General features: G+C 40.1%; 1 protein-coding gene across 6 annotated transcripts in view; it reads right to left on the bottom strand.

Annotated features, from left to right (window-relative positions):
* The window catches only part of plppr2a (phospholipid phosphatase related 2a), a 90,708-nt gene extending 68,028 nt beyond the window's left edge, over positions 1-22,680 (bottom strand). For 3 of the 6 annotated variants that reach the window (XM_036148459.1, XM_036148456.1, XM_036148455.1), the window contains exons 1-2: positions 22,448-22,531; positions 8,875-8,988 (exon numbers count right to left, since the gene is read on the bottom strand). In XM_036148459.1, the coding sequence (XP_036004352.1) occupies positions 8,875-8,943 (69 nt within the window). In that variant the 5' untranslated portion in view covers positions 8,944-8,988; positions 22,448-22,531. Of the gene's footprint in view, positions 1-8,874; positions 8,989-22,447 lie in introns of all 6 variants that reach the window. The other 3 variants (XM_036148460.1, XM_021319197.2, XM_036148457.1) reach the window with 2 other exon arrangements.
* Positions 22,681-23,811: the final 1,131 nt, after the last annotated feature.

Below are 23,811 nucleotides of genomic sequence, written 5' to 3'. Positions count from 1 at the left end.
TTGGCCCTGGTTGCTCACTACTTTTTTAACCTTGTGCATACAGACAGGAATACTCTGTCTCTCAAACACATACAAACACACACATCTATGTAGAGTAAAAAGATGAACTGGCTAAGACCTGAGCACTGATGTGTGGGTGGCATTTGGCAAAGTAGCCTAATAAAAGAACTTTTACAATTTTTACATTGTAACCAAAGCAACCAGTGTTTTCAGAGGTGTGTACTGACTCGGGTGGTGCAACTATCTGTTCTCAGCTGCTCCATATGGAACACAGAAATTGGGTTAAGTACTTTAAAATGACGTAAGTCAGATCAAATTTGTTTAAAACTCAAAGTTGGTTAGAAATGCAAGTTGAGTTTAAGACATCTTATGTCTACATAAAAACAGGATTAATTAAAACAGGGGTGTCAAAGATACGGCCCGCGGGCCGCATCCGGCCCGCCGAACAATTTAGTCCGGCCCTGTGTCTAAATGCATTATCATTATTAAAAAAAAAAAAAAAGTGACAGTGTCCTGTCTGGCAATGTGGCAATAAGATGCCACAAAGAGCTCATCAGATTTGACTTTCACAAGTGGACAAGATAAAAGGAAGAGAATGATAAAACAATTATTGAAAAAAACATGTACTTCATTCATTTGAAAATATGCAGTTCCTATATTGTCCACGAGGGGCCTGTGTTTTAATTAGCAGATTAAGCTTCAGGTGTGGAAAAATTTAAATAATTTCTTAATTTTTATCTGTTTGATGTATTTTGTCATGCAGGACTGTTTTTAAAAAATGTGAATAAATATTTTTCAACATTGTACAATCACTGTTATCAGTTCTTATGCATAATGCACAAGTAAATGTTTAACTGAGTAAAAGTATTGTTGAAATTGCACATACTTTTCTTAAAAACGCTGAGGTTATTCATAATATATCAGGGATGGGCAACTGGCGGCCCGGGGGCCGCACACGGCCCTCATCATCACTCAGTGCGGCCCGCGAATAGATCAATAATAATTTAATAATTAATAAAATTAAAAAATTTAATTATACTTTTGACCGATAGGGGGCCGTACCCAAACAATAGCGGGCATGGGCCGCTTTGCAACAGCGAGGAAGAAAGTCAAGAGCCCTGGCCACTAGCAGTGGAATAAAGGGAAAACTTGACCAAGAAAGTCACATTTTTCAGACTAAATGGGAAGAAGTATAGACATGTGGAATTTTTTTTTTGGTCTATTGTCATTCACACACAACATAAACCGTGAGAGCCGAGTTTTGAAACTGCAAAGCTTTGTCTTAAGCAGAAGATGTGCAGCACTGCGTTCACCGACCAGTGTAATGCATTCGTGAGCGTCAGAAAGCTATGGTGTATTCAGGAGCATGGGACATTAGATTTTTCAGAATAAAAAGCTAACAGATGTGCATAATCAAAAAGTAACAGAAATACAATTATAGAGCATTCAGTACTGTAAGAAAGCCCACACTGTTTCTGGATAGACACATTATTGTTTGAGTTAAGTTATGTGCCGTTTTATGCCTCTTTCCTTGTAAATTTGAAATCACCAATGCTCCTGAATGCATTGATATGGAGTTTAAATTCCTTTTTTGCAATTTTTTTTTAAACAAAACGGTTTGTCTTTTGCTTAAGGACATATTAAAATGCATTTATATGCAGAAAATAGTTATATGTTGGTGCAGTAAACATACAGATATAAATTCATCTAAAATTTGTTCTTATTGAGAATAATTTGTAGCGTCTTTCATATCCAATTATTTGAAGTGCGTGGTCATATGGCCCTCCAATGGTCGTGCTGAAAAAAAAGTGGCCCTTTTTTTCATGGAAGTTGCCCATCCCTGTAATATATTGTGTAAAAGTGAAATTCATTTAATATAAAAATTAACAACAAGTCCACTTTTATTAGTTCTATTTAATCTTGCAATGAGTTTACTCGTGTGGCCCTCTTGAGATCAGATTAAGCTGAATGCGGCCCCTCAACCAAAATGAGTTTGACACCCCTGAATTAAAAAGTCAAACTCTTAATTTCCTGCGTTAACCAAACAAACGGCTGTAATGGTGCCACTATAAGCACAAGAACAGTTGTGTATAACAGTCCGTCCGTCCGTCCGTCTTCTTCCGCCTATCCGGGGTCGGGTCGCGGGGGTAGCAGCTTCAGTAGGGAGGCCCAGACGTCCCTCCCCCCGGCCACTTGGGCCAGCTCCTCAGGAGGAATCCCAAGGCGTTCCCAGGCCAGCCGGGAGACATAGTCCCTCCAGCGTGTCCTGGGTCTCCCTCTGGGCCTCCTCCCGGTGGGACGTGCCCGGAACACCTCACCAGGGAGGCGTCTAGGAGGCATCCTGACCAGATGCCCGAGCCACCTCAACTGGCTCCTCTCGACGTGGAGGAGCAGCAGCTCTACTCTGAGTCCTCCCCTGATGACTGAGCTCCTCACCCTATCTCTAAGGGAGAGCCCAGACACACTACGGAGAAAACTCATTTCAGTCGCTTGTATCCGGGATCTCGTTCTTTCGGTCACGACCCAAAGCTCGTGACCATAGATGAGGGTAGGAACGTAGATCGACCGGTAAATCGAGAGCTTCGCCTTTTGGCTCAGCTATGTTTGACTCAGTTGTGTATAACAGTTGTATTTAATTATTTTTACAATAAATAATATTGTTATGGCATCATGGCAGCCTGATCACAGCTTCCAGCATGCAACACAGCTCTTACTACGGCTCCCAGCATGCCACTCAGCTTTGACTCCATACCTGTTAGATCCCTCTGTGCAGACCGGACAAGCCAAAGGCCTGAAGCCTGGGTGGGACACAATGAGGACTTTTCCAGCTTCACATCTCAAGTGCTCCAACGTGTCCTGCGAGGACCGGCCCAGACCAATTACCCACAGGAGGGAGCAACAAAAAGTAGCAAAAACTGCCATCCTTTTCTAGATCTAGAAAATCTATACTGTAGCCTAAAAAGTTCATTAGAAGTAGGTTTAATACTGATATTTTACGCCAGAAGGAGTTTGTCAAACCTTCTGTTGGATGTTTACATTGTGTGACTGAATTTATGTGATAAGCTGCTTATTCTGTCCTCTCCACTTTTATCAAAAGTTAAGAGTGAGATTATGCTCATTTTCGGGGGCGGGGCGGAGCTCAGGGCATGGCTGGGGGGCGTGGTTGGGGGCAGAGCTGACTGGACCCTGGAAGAGCCGGTCCAGTCAACTCAGTCTAGTTTTTATCCGACCAGACATGGAAGTAGACATGTATTACTTTTTTTAAAAAGTGAAAGGGAAGTGTTAACACGCTATTGTTCAGTAGTGGGTTAAAACAGAAAAAAAACACAATTGTTCAAATAATACTGAATTGAATAAAGTAGTTTTAAGTTATTGGCTGTATTATTACACTGTTACACTTTAATCTATGGGTTTGTTTATCAGTGCAGATCTATATCCTCATTGGTGAAACAGGCTGAGTTTCATCAAGCCTATATGGTCTGACATTTTCCCCTCAGCTGCAACACTTAAAGCACACAGGGGTTCATGCTGCGTCTTTATGCATGATCCTGCTGCTTATGTTTCCCTCTTTTCAGCTCCATACACTTACACCCTGTCACAGTTTATAACCATCATCATTACCTTTCACAGCGACAGGTTTCTCATCTCAGTCTCCGCGCTGACCAGACAGATCTCCTTTATGGCGCAGGGCGCTCTGGTGCATAATTACGCAAGCCGAAGGCTGAGGTTGAAGTTGTTCTTTGAGCGCGTTTTGTTTGTGGTCGGAGTGGACGGAATAATGACTTTCTGCCTCGCCTTTAGCCCACTAATAGTCTTAAATGGGGAATTCTATAGGAAATATAGCACTTTTTATGCATTGCAACCCCGGAATTGATGAGTATAGGTGCAGCTTTTCAAGCTCTGCGTCTCACTGGTTCCTAAGTGACTGTAGAAAAAAACAACACTTTTTTTGGTAACGTCTGGTATCAGCATAATTTATATGTGATGATACCAGTTTAAAGCGGTGAGGTGGGCAGATTTTTTTTTAAATGCACCTGTGTCTGAGGGAAGGGAGAGGAGAGGAGCAGTAAGGAGCTTGGCGGAGCGCCTGTTATGCACACGCGAAATCAACAACAAAAAAACGGCTGTTACCATCAAATAAACATGCAAGCATATCGACTTAGTTTTTTTTTTTTGGAATGTTGGCGAGGCGGTAGCGTGAGTTTGGCCAAGCGGCTGCCTCGCCAAGATAGCGCTGTGGGAAACACTGGTACAATTATTCAGCCTGTTGTTGCCTCTGTTCTATTTTTATTTAAAATTGCCTTTCAAGATGACATGTCTGTTCTTGATGTTGTATATTATCAAATAAATTTCCCCCAACAATGCGACTTATACTCCAATGTGACTTATATATGTTTTTTTCTTCTTTATTATGCAGTTAATGGCTGGTGCGACTTGTACTCCGGAGCGACTTATAGTCGGGAAAATATGGTATTTAAAAAATGCTGAATTAATAAAAACAAAACTTATAAAACAGACTAAATGGCATTTTAGACTGCATCTGGTTAGCATAACTATTTTCTGATCCAACGTGCAGCCATGACTGACTCCTGCCTTGGTTCTGAATGAAGGCTTCATCTGGCAGCCACTCTCCCCCTTTCCTTCCTGCGTACACAGTACCAGACGGTACCAGCTGACTTTCACCACTGGTTAAGACCAAAATTATTTATAACTCTGATCGCTCTTCCTGCTGCTCTGTTAACACAAACTGCAGTAGGAATTACTGGTGGCCACAAGCTGTGAAAGAAGCTGAAACAGCTCCACAGAAGGCGGGGATTAGACTGAGTTCTGGATGGACAGAGTTGTGAACGGATCATCCACAGCCCATATGGGCTTTGTTATTTTTATGCGTAAGAAATGTCATGTGTTGCGTGTGAAGTCAATGAAATGTGTGTGTCACACAGTCAATGCGTGAGAGTTGAGAGTCCTGTACTAGCCTATTGTCTCACTCAGTCCGCCATCTTGCCCCTCTGTTCTGCGTTCTGTTGAGGTTAACCACCATTAGCTTGTTAGCTCGTTGTTTTGAGAGGCCATCACTAACTTTTTTCTGTGCCTTAGCCCAAATCTATTGCAATGTTGTTCACACTGCATCTGCTGCTGTTTTTAATGGTAAATTGTGTTCTTTATAAAGTAGAACTGCAATGCTTTTGTCTGAATACCTGCTTATTGTAGCCCCACGGCCCATATTTTCCTCGTGTACTGTGAAACATCTGAGACCAACTCATATTGGTGCTGTCTTTTCAAATCTAAAGAGGAGCTCCACTTCAACCTGTTCGGCCGTTTTTGTAGTGTGCTGGGGGACGGTGTAATGAATTGAGTGGGTTAATTACGCCTACCACTTACTTGTAGCTTTGGCATCCTTGAGCTTGGACTACAAAATTGCAGCAAAAAAACAAAAGTGACGGTGCCACAAAATTAGTAAATCGAAAGTCCATGACCTTGTTCAGCCATTCCACAGCAAAAACTTTGATATAATTGTTCAAAATGTAATAGAGAGTAAGGAGAACACAATGGCTTGAACTATATGACCCAAAACAGAATATAAGTTTACACATAATACCTGGACAGACAAAACATCAGCTTTTCTTCACTCCTAAAGACCCAAAGTACACAACAAAATATTTTAAGGGATAAGAAAGTGGATTTTGAAAGATTTGTTCACTTTAAGTACAAAACACAATATCTATATAGAAGGAGGCTACAAATAGGTCTTAAACCTTCTAACTTTGAATCAAATATTGCTGAAATTCAGTTTTATTTAAATATATGTTTGTACTTTCCATTTTTTTATTAAATTTTTTTGCCTGATTTGCAGAATTTATGCTTCTAACAAATACTAAATTGTTACAAGGAGGAAAGTTGACATGGCTGCACGCCGACTCCAGTGTCTCTCTGTCAGGCTTTCTGACCAGACAGATTTGAAGAAGAGTGGCAATAGTAAAGGTGGTGGAATGATGGTGCTTATGAACAACAGATGGTGTCATCCAGGACATGTCACAGTCTACTTTCCGCCATCAGCTTTTGCCAACATGCCTGCATGTAACGTCATCAACTAAGAGACAGATGCAACGTCCTAATGTGTTTGTGGCAATATCTGGTGATATAAATCATGCCTCAGTTTCTGTTAAGGTGCATTCACATTGAGCATGAATGTGGCAAGCCGAACAACATATTTACATGATATCCCTATGCACAGGTGCCACACAGGAGTGATGTAATGCAAAGCGACGTGATGCAAAGTGATGGTTTTTGGTTGGAGAAAATCACTTTCAACGGGCGATGTCCCAGATGTATGTGAGTGGAGCTAGGTGGAGCGAGACATGCATCTGGCTGTTGTCAGGTTAAAGGACTGCAGCGAAGACAAAGCAGTTTTCATTCAAAATGGAAGAAAAACTGAGAGTGGTGGTCTGCGGTCGGCCTGAGCTGTATGACTCAACCAATTATTACTACTCAGACAAGTCTGCAAAAAAGTGAGTGAGGAGACTGGAGAGGCAGTTTAGTGAAAGCGTCACTGGATAGCGCCATTGTACTACTGTGTTTCTGACTTGTCCCCCACTGTGCAATTGCTGTTGCCTGCTGTGCAACTGGCCGGTGATAATGTCAGGCAATCAACAGCAAACAAAAGTGGTGACATTGTGGTGCCAATGTGAATGCAACTTTATACTTCCAACGTTTGTCACCTGCTCTACTAGAGAAAATAAAACTCTGGATTTGTTTTATGCAAATGGAAATGACTCATACACATCAAAAGCAAGATCTCCTCTTGGCAAATCAGATCACAATCTTTATTTTATCTGCTCAGAATACAAGCCTTTTTTAAAAGGCAACCTTCAGTGAACTGTGAGAAGATGGTCAGAAGAAGTCTAAGAAGCCCTTAAGGGCATGCACTGTGCCACCCACATGTAGTGTGGCCATAACTGAGTGTGTGACTGACTATATAAACTTCTATGTCGATAACTATCCCTACCAGAACAGTGAGATACTTCCCCAACAATAAATCCTGGATCACCAGTGACCTGAAGGAACTGCTCAATGAAAAAAAACTTTCAGGAGGGAAGACAGGGAATTACTGAGGAGTATACATACGCAACTTAAAGTCAAGATAAGATACAGCAAGGAAGTGTACAAGAAGATGCTTGAGAGCAAGCTCCAGCAGAACAATTGTTTTGGTCAGAGATGAAGAAGATCACAGGCTTCAAGAAAAAGGAGGATCAGACAGATGGAAGTCTGAACAGAGAAAAAGACCTGAACGTATTATTTAACGAGTTCTGTTCAGAAAAGGCTCAACATCCTCCTCTTCGGCCCACAGCCAAACAGATATCACACCCACTTTGACTTCCATGTCACACCCCAGATGTTTTATCTTCCACCTCAGCCAGGACCCTCCTGCATGTTTGCTCGTGACCAAATCAGAAGATGGTGCTGTTCCCTTTGCCTCCCTCTTCCACTTTTCTGTCTCCAAAAGTCAAGTGAAGGGGCAAGTGGAGAGACTGAACCGGAATAAGGTTGAATGTCTACCCCAGCTGCTTGAAGGCCAACAGTCTCCAGTGATTTTAGAACTATTGCCTTGACATTGCATATCATGAAGGTCCTAGAGAGACTCCTATTGTCCCACCAGAGTGAGCAAACAAGCAGCTATCAGGACCCCCCTGCAGTTTGCTTATTGCCATGGAGTTAGAGTTGAAAATGCCATCATACACTTGCTTCAACACACCCACTGTCATTTAGACAAGGCCGACACCAGAGCCTGATCTTTCCATACTACTAAATATGCAAATCTCTTATATATGATGCTAAGGACAGTTTGAAAAGTTAACTAATTAAATAATTAAAACAGCGAAACCCTATTTCACAGCAATTCCTCTCACATACATTGAGGTAACATCCCTTCTTTTCTAATATAATCACTTATTGCAAGAACGCTTGTGAAAATGTAATTTAAATGCCTAACCACTGATCTTACAGAGAAATTAGATTAACTGAAATTTGTTTTGACAGAAACCTTAAGAAAAATCACAGATTGGTAAATATGACACAAATCTCTGTGTATTGCATGTCCACATTGAATGGATGATGCATCTTGGCTACACAGCTGATAGTTAGCACATTGAGACTAGAAGAGTTTTGGATTGTTCCCTCTGCCCTATTCCAAAAAAAACTCAGGCCTCATTTCATCTCAGATAGAGAGCGCTCAGGGACTTTATCTGGCCTCTGAATCATCTGTATGACAAAGAGCAAAATAGAAGAGGGATGCAGTGGTGCTTGAGTCCGAACACGCTCAGTCTACCACATACACTGACTTTTGGGGTTGTCCATATGACAAGCCTCCAAATCAAGAGGCCATATTCAACCAAGAACAAAATTTGAATGCTACTGGGTCTGTTGTTTACCTATTAGCTGAATGAATCATTCAGTTTGCAAATGAGATGAAAAGCTCTCAACATGGCGTGGAACAACTGTAGCCCTTTTACACATCCTGAGATGCTGCTGGTGCGGGAACAGTGTAGGATGTGTGATCCACTAGTGAGAACGTCAGCAATGACACAAAGGTTTACCAAGCTGTCTTTGAACTCCTCTCTTCAGCCTGAAATATTCACCACAGAAGATATGGCACAAAATGTGGAAGGAGGAAATGGCTGTAAAAAAGAAGAAGCTGCACGGTCAGAAAGAGTGTAAAATCTCAGATTCTCACTGAAGAAACACTCCTGCTGGGAATAGGTGAGAGCCCATAGAAACAGGTGATGGACAATTGATATGATAACGTTAAGATGATCTGCATGGTACATATTCAGGATTTCATCCGTTCTGGTATGAAAAATACATAATGCTGCTTACCTCTACAAACAAGAAGCAGGGAACAATAGAGCTGCTGCTCTTCACACCGGGCTTCTCCTCCAGCGCCATCCCTTTCTGTTCCTTTGACCAAGCCCAGCCTTCAGTTTCCTTAAACTAAAGCAAAAAGAGTAGTTCAGGTGAATGTACAAGCCAATCAGAGCTCTCTCTCCAAAGGGGAAATCAGGTGAAAGATGAGAACAGGACACAGAGTTCCTCTGGGAACAACAAGTGACCACCAGAGCACTTATGATTACAGCCTGATGGTCCTATTTGATTGTCACAATTAACTCGTTGAGCCACTATGCAAAGGCACTGATGAGTTTACCTTAAACTTCTCAGACAGAAGAAGTTTCTTGGAGAAGACATGGAACGTTTCAACAAAGAAGAACCTGTCCAGAGGACCTACTTAATTTGTTTTGCGGTGACTATTTTTGGTAGAAATTCTACTTCTATATGGGAAATTAAGTACCAGTAGGTTTTGCAGAGCAATAGAAAACCAATGTCAAACAGTTACGACATGCTGCTGTTTCTGTGCAACTGAATCATTATAATAAAACTAGTGTGTTTGCAGTGAAATTGTTCACTCTGTGAAAAGAACAATTGATGAACAGTTCTCCCATATTAAAGAACTATGGCAGAAGTGCTGTATCTGCTGGTTATAGGGCATTAATCTCTGAAGAAGTAAAATCAATCATACTTTAACTATAAAAGCAAAATTATCTCAAATGTTATACAATGGAAAACAATCCCAGAATGACTTTGAAGAAAACTGAAAACTACTTAAAGATTGTATCAAACAATAACTAAAACAGCTCAAGGGGGATCAAATGAGCTTGTCACATGTAAGTAGCTTAATAATTGGTTGATACCTATTTGAAATGCAAGTCTTTACAAGAAGAAAAACAGGGACTGTAGAGATTACAATGCCAAAGAAGTGTTCAAAAGAGAAGCTTTGCCCTGTTTAATGCAGTGACAAAGGGAAGATTGTCTTTGGGTTCTTTTCAATGAGACGTCAAAAGTCTTGGGATTTCAAAAGCCCACCATGGGGGATTTCACTTTCCTCAGGCTTTACTTTCATTGAAAAAAGGTCCTGGTCTGAGGTAAGGACTTTTCAACAAGTCCGGGATTTTGCTTAAGGGGCGGGGGTTGTGTGCAGCAAGGCTAAACTGACCACCACACGGGGGAGTATAGAGCAGTAGGGAAATGGTGAGTTTACAAACCTATTGATTTTATACCTTCAGTTAATGGCATATTTAGGCCATTTTTAGGGGTGGTCAAGCCCCCCTAAATCTTAGCTCAGCACCCCTAAAAAATGACTGATTCAGAGTATCCCTACGTGTCGGTTCGGCTCTGCCAGACGTGCGTACATGCACAGGTTCGCCCAGAGCTCCTCCATTTGAAGCGCTCGGCGTTCCCGCGGTGTCATTTCAACGCTGCTGTGCGCCTGCTTTTTCTTTCCTGTCCCTTTAAATCTGTAGCACACCAGACTGTGCTGTGTGCTCTTTAACTCCACTCTCATTGGTTTTGCTGCCTTAAATTCCACCTTCACTCTTCCTGATTGGCTGTTTTCTAGTGCGTGTGTATGCGTGCATGTTCGTGCGTGCTTGGAGCGCGAGATTTAAGTTTTGATTCATACTGGGATACTGCCGTTACCACAATTAACACTAGGCTACGAAACTAGTCCCAGTTCAGAAACTAAATATTATCTGCACTAAAATAGGGGAAAGCTGCTGAGTGCAGTTCTGAACAGAAGCAGGAGAGAGTGTTTTTAATTTGTTGAACTTGAGAATGTAAGTAACCAACGTTAGCATTTCAAAATAGCCTTTAATTCTGAAGTATAATACATTTTATCAACAAAAACCTAATCTCTTTTATAAAACTTAATATTCTGTGCCAGGCAGGAGTTCTGAAGACTGCTGGAAAGATGGAAAAACAAAGACTGAAGGCTATTAAAAATTCTGATTGTTAGCCACAGCCGTCTGAAAAAGAAAAGGTGAGGGTTTCCCCTTTACCAATATTTCGTTGCTATTATTGCTTTCATTTATTGTCGACTCTTCGAGGCAGTTCAGGTATAAATAGCAGGTGTAATTTAATTTACGCAATATACAGTATAAAAACACAAGATGCCGCCTAAACAACTACTATTTTTTGTTTAGACTTTTGCTTAGTTATAATAGCATGATTAGGATTCCACAAAATAATAGTGCTATTCATTGGACTATTTCTACGTCTAGAATTAGGATAAAGACAAATAAAACAGAGAAACACTTTTTACATTGGTTTTATTGTTCAAAGATTTCCACACTGTCCATTAGTAAATTAGTACAAACCAGGGGCGGAGCTAGATATTCTCATCATCAGGGGCTTAGCCCATAAAATATTACATCATTACGAGGGTAATTTGGTACACCAAAAAAGTAAGAAATTATTTAATCTGTTGATGTGGTTGCAAAATTTAATTTAATATAGGCCTTTACATATCTTAAATTTTAATCTGCTGTTCTTTAATAGTCGTACTAGTATATTAATTTGTTCTCAATGATGAAACGACATGCAACAATTCAGTTTTGGTGTCACCAAACTTACTCAAAGTACAGTATTGGGTCCTCCATGCTCCTTATGTATTAAGATTTACTGCACATTTAAACATTGACAACTCACTATTGTTAGGGAAATAATTTGTTTTCTGAGAAGATGTAGGTAAGGAGAAGCTGTTATCTACCCTTCAGATATATGATGTAAGAAATGTGTTTGGAATGTTAAGATAAATTACATGAAATGGGTTACACAAAGTAACTACAGCCAAGTTGTACATTTGTTGCTTGAATTTAATATTTGAAATGCTGTCAGTGTCAGTGACACTTCTACTTCCAGTGCAGAGTAAATACAAAAAATGTATTTGCAGTCCCTTGAATGAATAATTTTGCTGTGTTTTATGATGATGAGTATCTTAGATAAAAAAATAAGGGTGGGGTTTATCTGCGCATTTCTATATCTTCAAAAGAAAATACAGGATAGACAACAGACATATTGTGACTATATTTGGTTAAATAGGCACATATTTACCGTTTGTCTCTGATGCTGTTAGTTCAAATGGAAAAAAGTCCCAATTCGACATTCATCAAATCTTGTGATGCTTTAAACATTAACAAACAGCATCTAGTGTGTGTCGTGGTTATAAAATTTGTATAAATGTAGCAAGATATACTACTTTTCTCTTTAGACAGACGAAACGCGCCCTGACGCTCAAGTCAAGCATAAAAAAATAGGAGCATGCATATTGCGTTGGACCAATGACGTCAGGGAAGGTTTGTTTGTAGGTGTCCCTACCAAAGTTCAAATCAAACCTACGCCCATGCATCTTTGTTTCACAGTCAGACCATGATGGGACCACAGATATTTTCTGCTATAAAAAAAGCAGAACGCAGCTCTGTAATTTGCTTAATAGAAGACATGAGACCGCCATAATATATGGCAGGCTTATGTCATTTATGAGACTGCATATCAAATGGCATATATATATATATATATATATATATATATATATATATATATATATATATATATATATATATATATATATATATATATATATATATATATATATATACATATATATATATATATGCTTCTCCACAACTGGGTATATATATCCAAACTGCTAAATTTGTCTCTCTTGTAAGCAAAGCAATATGACAATAAGTAAAGTGTAGTAGTATCAGCCCTTTTTTCAGCCAGCTGACAAACACTGTGCAGCAAAAGGTTTTTGTGGGCTACCATGTTTTGCTCTGTTAAGCCAGAGAAAATTACATTTTAAGAAAGCTAAGTTAGTTTTTTGTTTTTAGGGAAATTATTTCTCACTTTTATCAATATAGATAGTCTAACTATTGCCATCATGCAGGTTTTACAAATGCACAAGGTTTTATTGCGTGAAAACATTTCAATCTTTTTGTCACTTTTTTAGATGGCTGTATAATGTAGCTTGTTTGACGACCTTTAGCTCAAAAATGAGTCAACTCTAAGAATCTTACATCTGGACTAAAAATGGAAAGCCAGTTGTTAATGCCAGGGATCACAGTCAACACTGGGGGCTGAGCACCCCTAAAGGTCAGATCCTAGAATCGCCCCTGCTTCAATTTATCATAAAAAGTAGCTTAAAATGTTTTTAGTCAAGAAAGTACACCTCCAAACTTCATCTGTGCAGTCAGTTCATAAAGGCTATGAGTTGATTTTGATTCTGTATTCAGACTTGTAGGGAGTGCCAGTCCTCCACTGAAAGGCAGGTCTCTCCAGGGAGGTGGGAAACCCGGAACGGGATCTGTTTGTCGTGGCTGAAAAGTGATTATAAAATGTTTACTATGTTTGTGTGGAATATCTGTAAGTACCAGATATCAAATGTAAAAATCTTTACTGGATATTTTCAGCATTTTAAGTTAATTATAAACTTTTTTTGCCACAGCTCCGAAAGACTGATATTTTGGTACTAATGATGAAACAGAGTAACCTGACCATAGCCTGCTGAATTTCATTCCGCTTAGCTCCGCCTAGCTTCACTCACATCCATCTGGGACATCTCCCATAGAGAGTGATTTCTCCAATCAATTTTATTGTCCAGCCAATCAAGACGCAGGGCTGGAGTTTCATAGATATGACGTAGTGGAGAAGCGACCGTGACGTGAGACTGTTTTGATTCAACAATGGCGGCTAGCATCCAGGAAGCAAGCGTTAACATTGATGCTGCTATTTCTTCCGTGTTGTCCAATCAACCTAATATTGTTTCATTAAAAGAACATCAGAGAACGCCTCTGAAGGCTTTTGTTGGTGGAAACAGCTGATAGTCCCAAATCCCGACCGGATTTGGCAAGTTTTGTTTTCCGGGGCGTGCCCGCGGCGGAGCGGTTAGCGGTTAGCGCAAACCATATTTGGAGGTCTTCAGTCCTCGACACGGTCGGCCCGGAATCGACTCTGACCTGCGGCGCATTGCTGCCTGTCTTCCACCCTCTTCCTGTCAGCTCACTGTCAATAAAACGCGTGCCACTAGAGCCGCAAACACATTTGAAAAAAAAAAGTTTTGTTTTTTTCCTGCGTCGATCTCATCAGCGTCACGGGTTAGCTTCAGTGTGAGTGGTTGAAATAGCACGTCGATAAAGATGACAGACAGGTGGCTTATCCAATCATATGCAAGGATTTTTGATAAGGCTCAGCCTTCTGAAACACCATTCCTATGGATCAGTTCCAGATGGATGAGTGGAGCTAGGCGGAGCGAAATCCATCTGGCTAGGGTCAGGTTAGAAACAGAGCCATTCATTTTCCTTTTACACAGAAAACACACATTTCCCTAAGACTGACTTATCATGTAATCCTAAGTTGGTGGACTGTGAACTCTTTTACTATTTACAAACCATGAATCACGTCCAAAGGGGGGAAAAAATAAAAGATAAAGGACATTTCAGCTTTTTAGATGCAGACGGAGGTGCTGTATTTAGTTCAGATCTACTGACTAGGTTTTTTTTTGCATTTTACACACTGATATTGTCTCTCTGGAGTGCACTGGCTGCTGATTGAACCAGTGTGCGTGTGTGTGTGTGTGTGTGTGTGTGTGTGTGTGTGTGTGTGTGTGTGTGTGTGTGTGTGTGTGTGTGTGTGTGTGTGTGTGTGTGTGTGTGTGTGTGTGTGTGTGTGTGTGTGTGTGTAGCAAAGCAGGTTCTCTGCAGCTGTAGAGAAAGCGGAGGAGGAGACGAATCAGTGCAGCGCGATATGCTTTAACCTATAAAAACAATTTTGCTACAATCATCTCGTGCCAGACTTTCACTTCTGAACTTCTTCTGGCTCCAGCCCGCTCTGCATAACTGGAACACGAACCAAACACGGTGAAGCAGCATTTAGTTCCTATGCTCCGCTCATCTGGAACACACTTCCAGAAAACTGTAAAAGTGCGGATAGCTTGAGTTCCTTTAAATCAAGATTAAAAACACATTTGTTTAGAATTGCCTTTGGCTGTTCTAGTTAAACTGTTTTACTGTTTTTAATGCTTGTTTTTGTTTCTACATTCTATTCCTTCTTGCTTTTATTCTGTTTTATTTTCCTATATCTTAATCATGTAAAGCACTTTGCATTGTCTCTGTACTGAATTGTGATATATAAATAAATTTGCCTTGCCTTGCCTTTGCCTTGCCACTAATACAATTTAAAGTCTTCCACAGATTGCCCTATAGTAAGGAAAAACTCTCAAAGTTCTATCCAGATAAATTTCATGAGAAATGTAGTAGATGCTTGCAGACCCTATGCAATCTTACCAACGTGTTTTGGGCATGTCCCAAGTAGTCAGAATTTTGGCAAACATTATTTAAAACAATTTTAGACGTACTAGACTAAATTCTAATTCCAACCCCACATATTGTCATCTTTGGCAAGCCCCCAGACGACTTTTGGACCACAGCTCTTCAAAACATTACTTTTGCTTCCCTTATTGCTTGTAAGCTAATTATTTTACTATAGAAGTCTCCTCAACCACCATCTATTCAAGTCTGGCTACATTTTAGGTCTTCTGAAACTGGATAATATCAAATTTGCACACTTAGAGGTTCATCTGACAGGTTCTATAAGCATTGGAGACTGTTATTTAACATTGTACGTAGACAGACTACCAGCTTGGGATGTCTCACAGTAAAGTCTCACTGTGTGGTTTTGTATGAAATTGCTGCTATTTGCTTATGATTTCTTTGCAGGCATAAGCATACATGCACATCTATCTATCTATCTATCTATCTATCTATCTATCTATCTATCTATCTATCTATCTATCTATGAGAAGGGGAGAGGGCAGCTGTTCATTTAAGTTCATAAAATGTTAAAAAGAGAAGAAGAGAAATTGTATTCCTGTACGTACGTTTTGTCAGGCTTTTGAAAAGTTATATAAAAATGAGGATTTTGCATGATGTGTCCCCTTTAAAGCACTTTTGTTGGTTTATGTAGTGACTGAGTTTTAAACAATCCTGCTGATACAGATATGTTTTTAAAAAGCCTAGTATTCCTTTTTCCTTAATTTCTTTAGACTGATAATTTTTTTAAAATAATTTTTCTTCCTAACATTTTAATTTTAAACTCTGTAGGAGGTTTAGTGTACCTAATGCATTTTCATGAAAATCCATTGAAACCCTTATTTGTTGTCTTACAGCTTCTCCAGTCTCTGAGGTTGCATGTGTGGGCTACAGTTGTGCTTCTTACCAACTTCTTTATTTTTACCCAAACTGCTGGACACCATACATCAAACAGCAGCAAATATAGCTCATTCAGGTCAACCCACTCTGTCTTACTCTAACACTGCTTACTCAGGAACGGAAAGTAGGAACCAAAAACTCTAAGGGCCTTCACAAATAAATTAACGTTATTCAGAATTTCACACAAAGTTACAAAATTATACTATCCAACAAAATACTTGCTTAAAAATTTTAATTGAACAAAAATCTCACAGAGATACACTAATCAAGGTTACAGTTTTATAGTTTGTGCTTCGATCACTTTTTAAACTCACCAATTTTTATTTTTTTATGTTACTATTACAGCAATATTAATAAATGGTTTGCTCATTCAAAAAACAAAATAAATATAAAAAACATGGTAAATACACAGTAGATGATCAACTGAAAGATAAATCATCTCCCAGGTCCAGTTATGTCTTTCAGATATTGATTATTTAGTAGTCATACTTATACTTTTGACCTCAACACGTCTTTTTACAGACCAGCTGCACACCATGGTCTATAATGCCGAGGTTTGACTTAATGAGACTGGAATAAAAGAAAGAAACTATAGAGAACCTTGGACAGACTTCAAACATGTCTAGCAAAGGAAAAAAAACGGTTATTTTAACCCATTGCACATTACTGTAAATCTTGTTTTCATGTTATATTTCATATGTGATCAGTCATACCGAAACCAACAGTGACAGTTCAATAACTGCGTCCCATCTATGATAGTTGATGACATTTATCTTGGTTATGATTTATCAAAATCAAGAGGTTGTTTGCTCAAACACTGTTCATGAGGACTCAATGATGCTATTGAACCAAAAGGCGCTTCAAATTAAGTGGCCTGAATAAATTTCCAATTGAAAGATGATATTTTTTCAAATGTAAACTTTTTAGATCTATATTACAGTCTGATGTAGCACGGGCAGATACTGTACATTCAGTTGCTTCAGTGCTAAATGTGAATGCAGGTTTCCAAATGTTAACAGCTTTAATGAGTTCACATGACTATGACAATTGTTTTGCCAAATATCTCGGTGCTTTGTGTTTGATTCATACTTGCAGAAAATTAGACATTCAGCAAGGCGGAAGATCCCACATGCAAACACATTAAAGACCAGCACAGGCTGCCAACAACAAGCGCCGTGTGATCGTGGCTGTCACACTTTTGTTTGCCAGAATTTGTAAGGCTAACCACTACAAATACTATCTGTTATGTGCTGGAGAGCTTTTCTCCTAAAAACCCTCTCTGCCGGGGGGAAAAAAGAGCCTGGGGGATAAATAAAACATAAATCCAGGCTCTTAGCAGCTTTCAGAACATCGCAACATGCCAACCAAGACTGCTTTAATGGTTAACTGGTTGGAGTTAAGCCCTGTTGTGGACACAGCCGTGTTTGTGATACTTGTCCCCCTCCAAAGTAAAAGAAAAGAAGGGCGCAGCTGTCACTGCGAGCAAGCAGAAGCTGCAAGTGAAGGAAACCAACAGAGACAGTAGAAGAGATGATGAAACAGAGGGGAAAATGGCTGCTGTCTCATCACCTCAAGAGAACAATTGAGATGTTCCTTTGCATTTCACTGGCCCGGTGTGAGGCAGCACAGAGGAACTCTCCCACACTTTGGCCCATCAGAGAGCATGAGTTGGCAGGTTTCCCAAAGGTGTAATTATATCTTGAGGAAAAGGCTCGAGTGGCCTTAAATGAAGCAGAAAAGAGCCTAGTGATTAATTTCTGATAAGCAGAACACTAAGCCTATAGATTATACTCAGGGTGTGTATGTGTGTGTGAATGGATGAATGACTGACTGTAGTGTAAAGCACTTTGGGAGCGTTGGACTTGATAAAGCGCTATACAAGTACAAGCCATTTGCCATTTTGCCATTACTTCTCTAAAATGATTATCAAAGTTTATGTTATACTCCTCTGATGTATATGCAGGCTGCTGACATAACTTGGCTGATATGAATGAAGTATTTTTGGTGGCACTCCCAAAGGGCTAATTTTGCATGTGTGCAGCTCAATTAGTATGGAAAAATCTGTTCACTGCTTTCAATGCAAAGCACAGGAAAAACGCTGGAGGCTGGCGCAGATCCTCCCTCCTCGTGTCGCATCCTGACAACCTTATTTGAAGAATTAGCTCAGAAGATTACGATTCGGGTCAGGGGTCAGTATCAGCCTCAAGCTGAGGAGTTCATGTATGTTGGGCTCTTCCTTACAGGCGACGGTAGGATGGAGAGGGGGATACAGTAACGCAAGCCCTGCTTCAGTCTTTCATACTGAATAAACAGCTAAGCAAAACATGCGAAGATTACCCGTTCATCTGAAATTCAAGCCTTATATCTAGCCATGAGCTATTGTTAATGACCAAAAGAACAAGATCTCAGGTACAAGAAACTGAAACGAGTTCCCTGGACAGGGCTCATTATTAAAGACAGATTTCCGAGTTCAGCCAGGGAAGTTGCTGCTCCTCCTCATTTAAAGGAGTCAGTTAAAAAAAAGTAGTAAAAAACAAAGCAACTGGACTTGATTTCCGTAGTTGAAGACGTTTCGCTTCCTCTCCAGGAAATGGTTTGGGCATCTGATCAGGATGCCTCTTAAATGCCTCCCTGTCAAGGTATTGCTGATAGAACCTACTTATTATTGACAAACTCTACTTCAGTCATGAAAATGTGTTAAAAACTAAATATAAAATAAATAATTCAGGAATTTGGAATCTAGATTTTGAAAGTGTGTAATTGACTTGAAATCTGTTTGTTCAATCGGACTGATTGACTTCTTTTTGTAAAGCTCTTTGAATCCATATTTGGGGTGAATTGACTATATGAATAAATTGAATTAGATGGCAGGTGATTGACTAGACCACTCTAACAGTTTTATTGTCTTTTTCTAAAACCAATTAAGAGTTTCCTTGGCTGCTTGTTTTGGTTAATTGTCACTCTTGGAAATCCACACTTGTTTTATCTTCTTATCATGAATGTCCCGGACCATTCCTCCATTTACCCTCCCTTCAGCTACAGTAAGTCTGTCAGTACCATACTGTAAGACACTGCCCGCATCATGGTGTTCCTCCCTGCAACCTTCAGATTTGGCATGGTAGTTTTGGGATGGAGTGCAGAACCATTCTTTCTCCAAACACGGTGTGTGAAATTACCTCCATAGAAGTTAGTTTTGGCCTCATCGAACTAAACTAGCATTAGACTGGTCCAAATCTTCTGCAGCACATTTTAAGCTTGCAGTTTCTGTTCAGCCATGGAGTGTTGTGCAGTGTGTTGCAGTGAATTACAGTGAAAAAAAAAAAAAAAGTAAAGTGACTACTACTTGGGTCTTTAATTTATTTGACTGCTCTATCAAAAATTGTATGATGGGCACCCGGCTATGGCTGGCTTAGGGTGAAGTTATGTTCTTTCCATTTATGGATTATTGCTTCAATATTGGTTACTGCATCATCCAGTAGTTTTGACATCTACTGAAAAATTGCATTTAGTGTGTTTTGCATCAAGACTTTGTAAAGCTGTCCAGTTGTACCACTCTGTGCAGTATTTGGCAACAAGAGACCTTTTTATTGTTTAAAATTAAAATCAAATGATGTTGATGCACACAGAGCAGCAGGAATGCTTGTTAAATATCAATAGATTTTACCTGCTTCCTTGGCTTTCTATGTAATTTTGCACATCCTTTTCTTCATGTTTTCAATTTGCTTGGATTGATTCGGTTGTTGGTGACATCTGGTGTGAATTCTAAGTCAGCGGCTCAATTAAAAATATTGAAACTGAAAGAAATAATGTCTACAATACTGATTTTACAAAATGTATCTACCTTGTATAAGATGCAAATTGATTATAATACTCTTCAGCTTTTCACCACATAAAAAAATCTGCACTGTCCTTTTAAATTGTAACTCTTAAAGTCCCACAGGATGCATACAGAATAACTGTTAATGTTAAAACCTTGTTTGGAAAAAAAAAACACAGCATGCCCAGGTAGCAGGAAAGCATTGCTTCCATGGCAGCACTTATTTTCCAACATGCATCTATATAACAGAGAATAAAATCAAGTGATTGGTCTCTGTTAATGTGAATGACTATGTGAAGAAAGGAAAGAGTTCAGCTGGGGTTGATTAGATTAGCAGAGAAATGTGACAAAGAGCCTATTCTGATAATCCATCTATCATTCAGAGAAAATTAAGTTTAGCTGTCAGCAGAGGCAGATATTAAATAGAGCCAAACCAAAGACACTCCACAAACCACAGCATCACAATAACGAAAATCAAAATGGTGGTGGTGAGAAGAGAGAGGAACAACAGAGGGGGAGGCTGACTGTCTCACAAACATACACACAAATCCAAACATCAGGGTTAGCAGGACATTTGAATGCCCTGCTGCTCCGAGGACTCCGGTCAAAGGGTAGAGACCTGGGCAGCCATCTGTCCTCTACTCTGCCACCATGCTCCAGGACATTGAAAACACAGAAATATGCATGTGTGCAGAAATATACACACACACTGACTAATTGGACACAACAGTCTGGGTCGTGCTCAGTTTTGTCCTTGCAAAAAAAAAAAAAAATGGCCTTGCATATCATGTGGCCTTTTCTGCTTCAATATGCATTTGTGCTGCAATTGCATTTATAAAGATTCAGCAGTGGTAAATATAGTGTTACTCAGCTGTTCTCTTTTGTGTAAAGCTAATTATTATTATTATTATTAAGAAACAAATGAAAATAGGGGTTTTAACCATTCCACCTATTCAGAACCAATCTCCTCCTTTCAATTGCCTTTTGTACTAAGGATGATGTCAATATTATTTTTCTAATTTTGTACACTGGTTATTTTTAATCGCGCTACATTGGTGGCTGCGTGGAAGCCATCTATTACTATTTATAGGACAAAATTAATTTTAGAAATCGTGATAAGATGAATCCAGAACTATGTAATTTGGGGCAATTTGTTCCATTCATCTGTATAAGATAGCTCATGCTTATTCAGGGTGGATGAAGAGTTTAACAATTTCCAAATCTTGCCACAAACTTCTGAATAGATTAAGGTCTAACATACAAATATCCTCTGATGCAAACCATTCCACTGTAGCTCTGGGTTTAGGTTTAGCGCCGCTGTTTTAGTGGAAGGTGTAGTTCGATCCCAGTACCAGGTCTTTTACAGCCTCATCAGTTTTTCTCCCAGAATTCCCCAGCAATGGTGGTTCTTGCATGACGAATCCCTGGGCAAGTTCCTCCTCCAACCACACCCCAGCCAATCAAATAACAGGAAATCCTCTGTGATTCTGGGGTGGGATGCAATGCGTTTCAGCAGAAATTGCAAAACCTAGTCTTGCCTGTTGTCAGCAGAAAGCAGGGGGCTCTCACCATTGACTGCATATGCATTAAAGCAATGGAAAACTTGGTCAACAAGCAAATCAATGTTGCTTACTCATGAGCGCAATGTCCCTGCAAAGGCAAGGCATACCCACAGCATCATGTTTCCACCACCATGTTTCATGGCGGGGGCTGGTGAGACCAGCATGATGTTCAGCATTAGTTGAAACTTCCCCATCCTTTCTGAAGAAAAGCATTCCTAAAACATGATGCTAAGGAACTACGAGTCACTATAGAGAGGATGTCTTCAGGTTGATGTTTCAGGAAAATATGTTTTTCTGCTTCATGGTGTTTGGTGTGTAGGCCAATAACGTTAGTTAATGTCTCATCTGACTGGAGTCTCCTCTTCAATACCTTGGCTGTGTCATCTGAACGGCTTAAGGCAAACTTCAAATGGGACTACTTTTGAGTTTTTTTGTGGTTAAAACAAATTCCATACACTGTGGTTATTGTAGTCCCATACCTGTCGGTGTTGGCTCTATTGTTGTGGCCATACTGTTGGGCAGATGGGGACACTGAAGCTAGGAAGGTGTGCAACACACCTATCCTGACTGTAAAGTTGAGTCACAAAAACCCAGCACAAACATAGTTCCCCCTCTGGCTATGTGACAAACTGATATTCCTATGAAAAGAACAGAGCAGGGATTATAAACCATAACAGGATTAATCCAACACTGTATAATTGGGGTTTCTCTTTGGGGAATACCACAGAATACCCCCGGGAGGCAACCCTAAGACACACTGAGGGGCACACTTGGAGAGACTCTGGGAAAAATGCAAGCAAGAGATCCTTTACTGTGCAGACGAAGACCTTTTATGAGAAAAAAAAAAAAAAAAAAGAACCAAAACTGTTTTCTCACAGCACCTCAGGCAGGCAGATTCCTCAACCCATCTCTGCAATCAGAGGAGAGGAAAACCTGCCATCTGTCATTTCATTCATCATACCCTGCCTACTTACCTTGGATAGCTTGCAGCAAAGCTGATGTCTGCTGTGGATTCCTATGTCCTGGCCATGACAGAACAAATGATGCCAAAGTAGCGTCAAATTGTCCACCCGGTAGTCTGTCCCTCGGTACTTCCTTCTCCTCTTCTTCCAAGCCCCCCACCACCCTGCAACCTTCTTCTCCCTGCCTCCTCCTGGTCCACAGTAACGCGTAAGGGAGCAGCCAGAGACAGCAGCAGCAGTATCGTTCCTGTCTCAGGATCGTCCACGCGCGCTTGCAGACACTCAGAATGCTCCTAATTGGCTTGTTCCAACAACCAGGGATGACTAATAAATCAAGGGACTGAAATCACCCCCTGTGCTCCATTGATCCGGCGAGAGGACGCCAGGCAGAAGCAGAGAGTGCAAGAACGTGTGTGAGAGGGAAGAAACAGCGTGCGAGGGAGACAGTGGCTGAGAGCAGAGAGAGAGAGAGAGGGAAACCGAGGGAGGGAGGGCGAGCATTATGTGTGTCAGCTCATTTGTATTCAATGCTTGTTTTGCCTCTTGAATCCTTCCTTTCTCCATCCCTCTATCCATCTTCTACCTTTATCTACAGTTCATCTCTCCATCCATTCCCATTCCTTAGCGTTTCTTAGCCATAAACCTGACCCAGGCAAGGGAGAAAAGAGTGATGAAAGAATTTTGCCGACTAAGGACACAGAGGGTGGAAGAAAAGCAAGAGAGTCAATGACACATGGCTACTGATACAGGAGCACATGTAATATCACACAGCAGACAAAGACAAAGCTTGGCCACAGCAGAGGGGGACTACACATGAGTTGTTTTACTAGAAATATGCCTCTGAAGGTAAATCAAAGCTCACCGAGCTGTTCCGTTAGGAAATAAAATGTTCTGATGTAAGATCTCGGTAAGATAGATTCTCTTGCTGCAGTTTTCACAGCCACTGAACTCTCTCACATTTGGTCAGCATAAAATATTCTGAATACAATATTATTGCAATATCAGTGCATTCAATATCATTAGCACAAAGGACTATATGGGATACAATAACTGTTTGCTAATGTAATCAAATTACCGTGAGTTCATACTCTGTTTGTCAATAAGATTGTACGGAGTCTCACAGCAGCGGAGCCCAATACTTCACAAACATTACTGTATCCAATATTTTAAAACTCATGGTGTTTGAAGAACCACTAAAAGAGAGAGGAGAGAGAAAATGAGTAACAAGGGAAGGCAAGTTAATTTCAGTAACAAGACAATTTAAAGTGTTGTACATAAACAGGACATAAAAAAGAAAAGAAACAGAGGGAAGTACATTGGAGTGGAATAATAGCAGCAGGTCAAGATAAGTTGGACTACAAACTTAATCGGATCAA

The sequence above is a fragment of the Fundulus heteroclitus genome, chromosome 16, assembly GCF_011125445.2.
Source record: "Fundulus heteroclitus isolate FHET01 chromosome 16, MU-UCD_Fhet_4.1, whole genome shotgun sequence".
Lineage (NCBI taxonomy): Eukaryota > Metazoa > Chordata > Actinopteri > Cyprinodontiformes > Fundulidae > Fundulus > Fundulus heteroclitus.
Note: the sequence above shows the minus strand (reverse complement) of the source record. Positions and strands in the feature narration are given on the sequence as shown.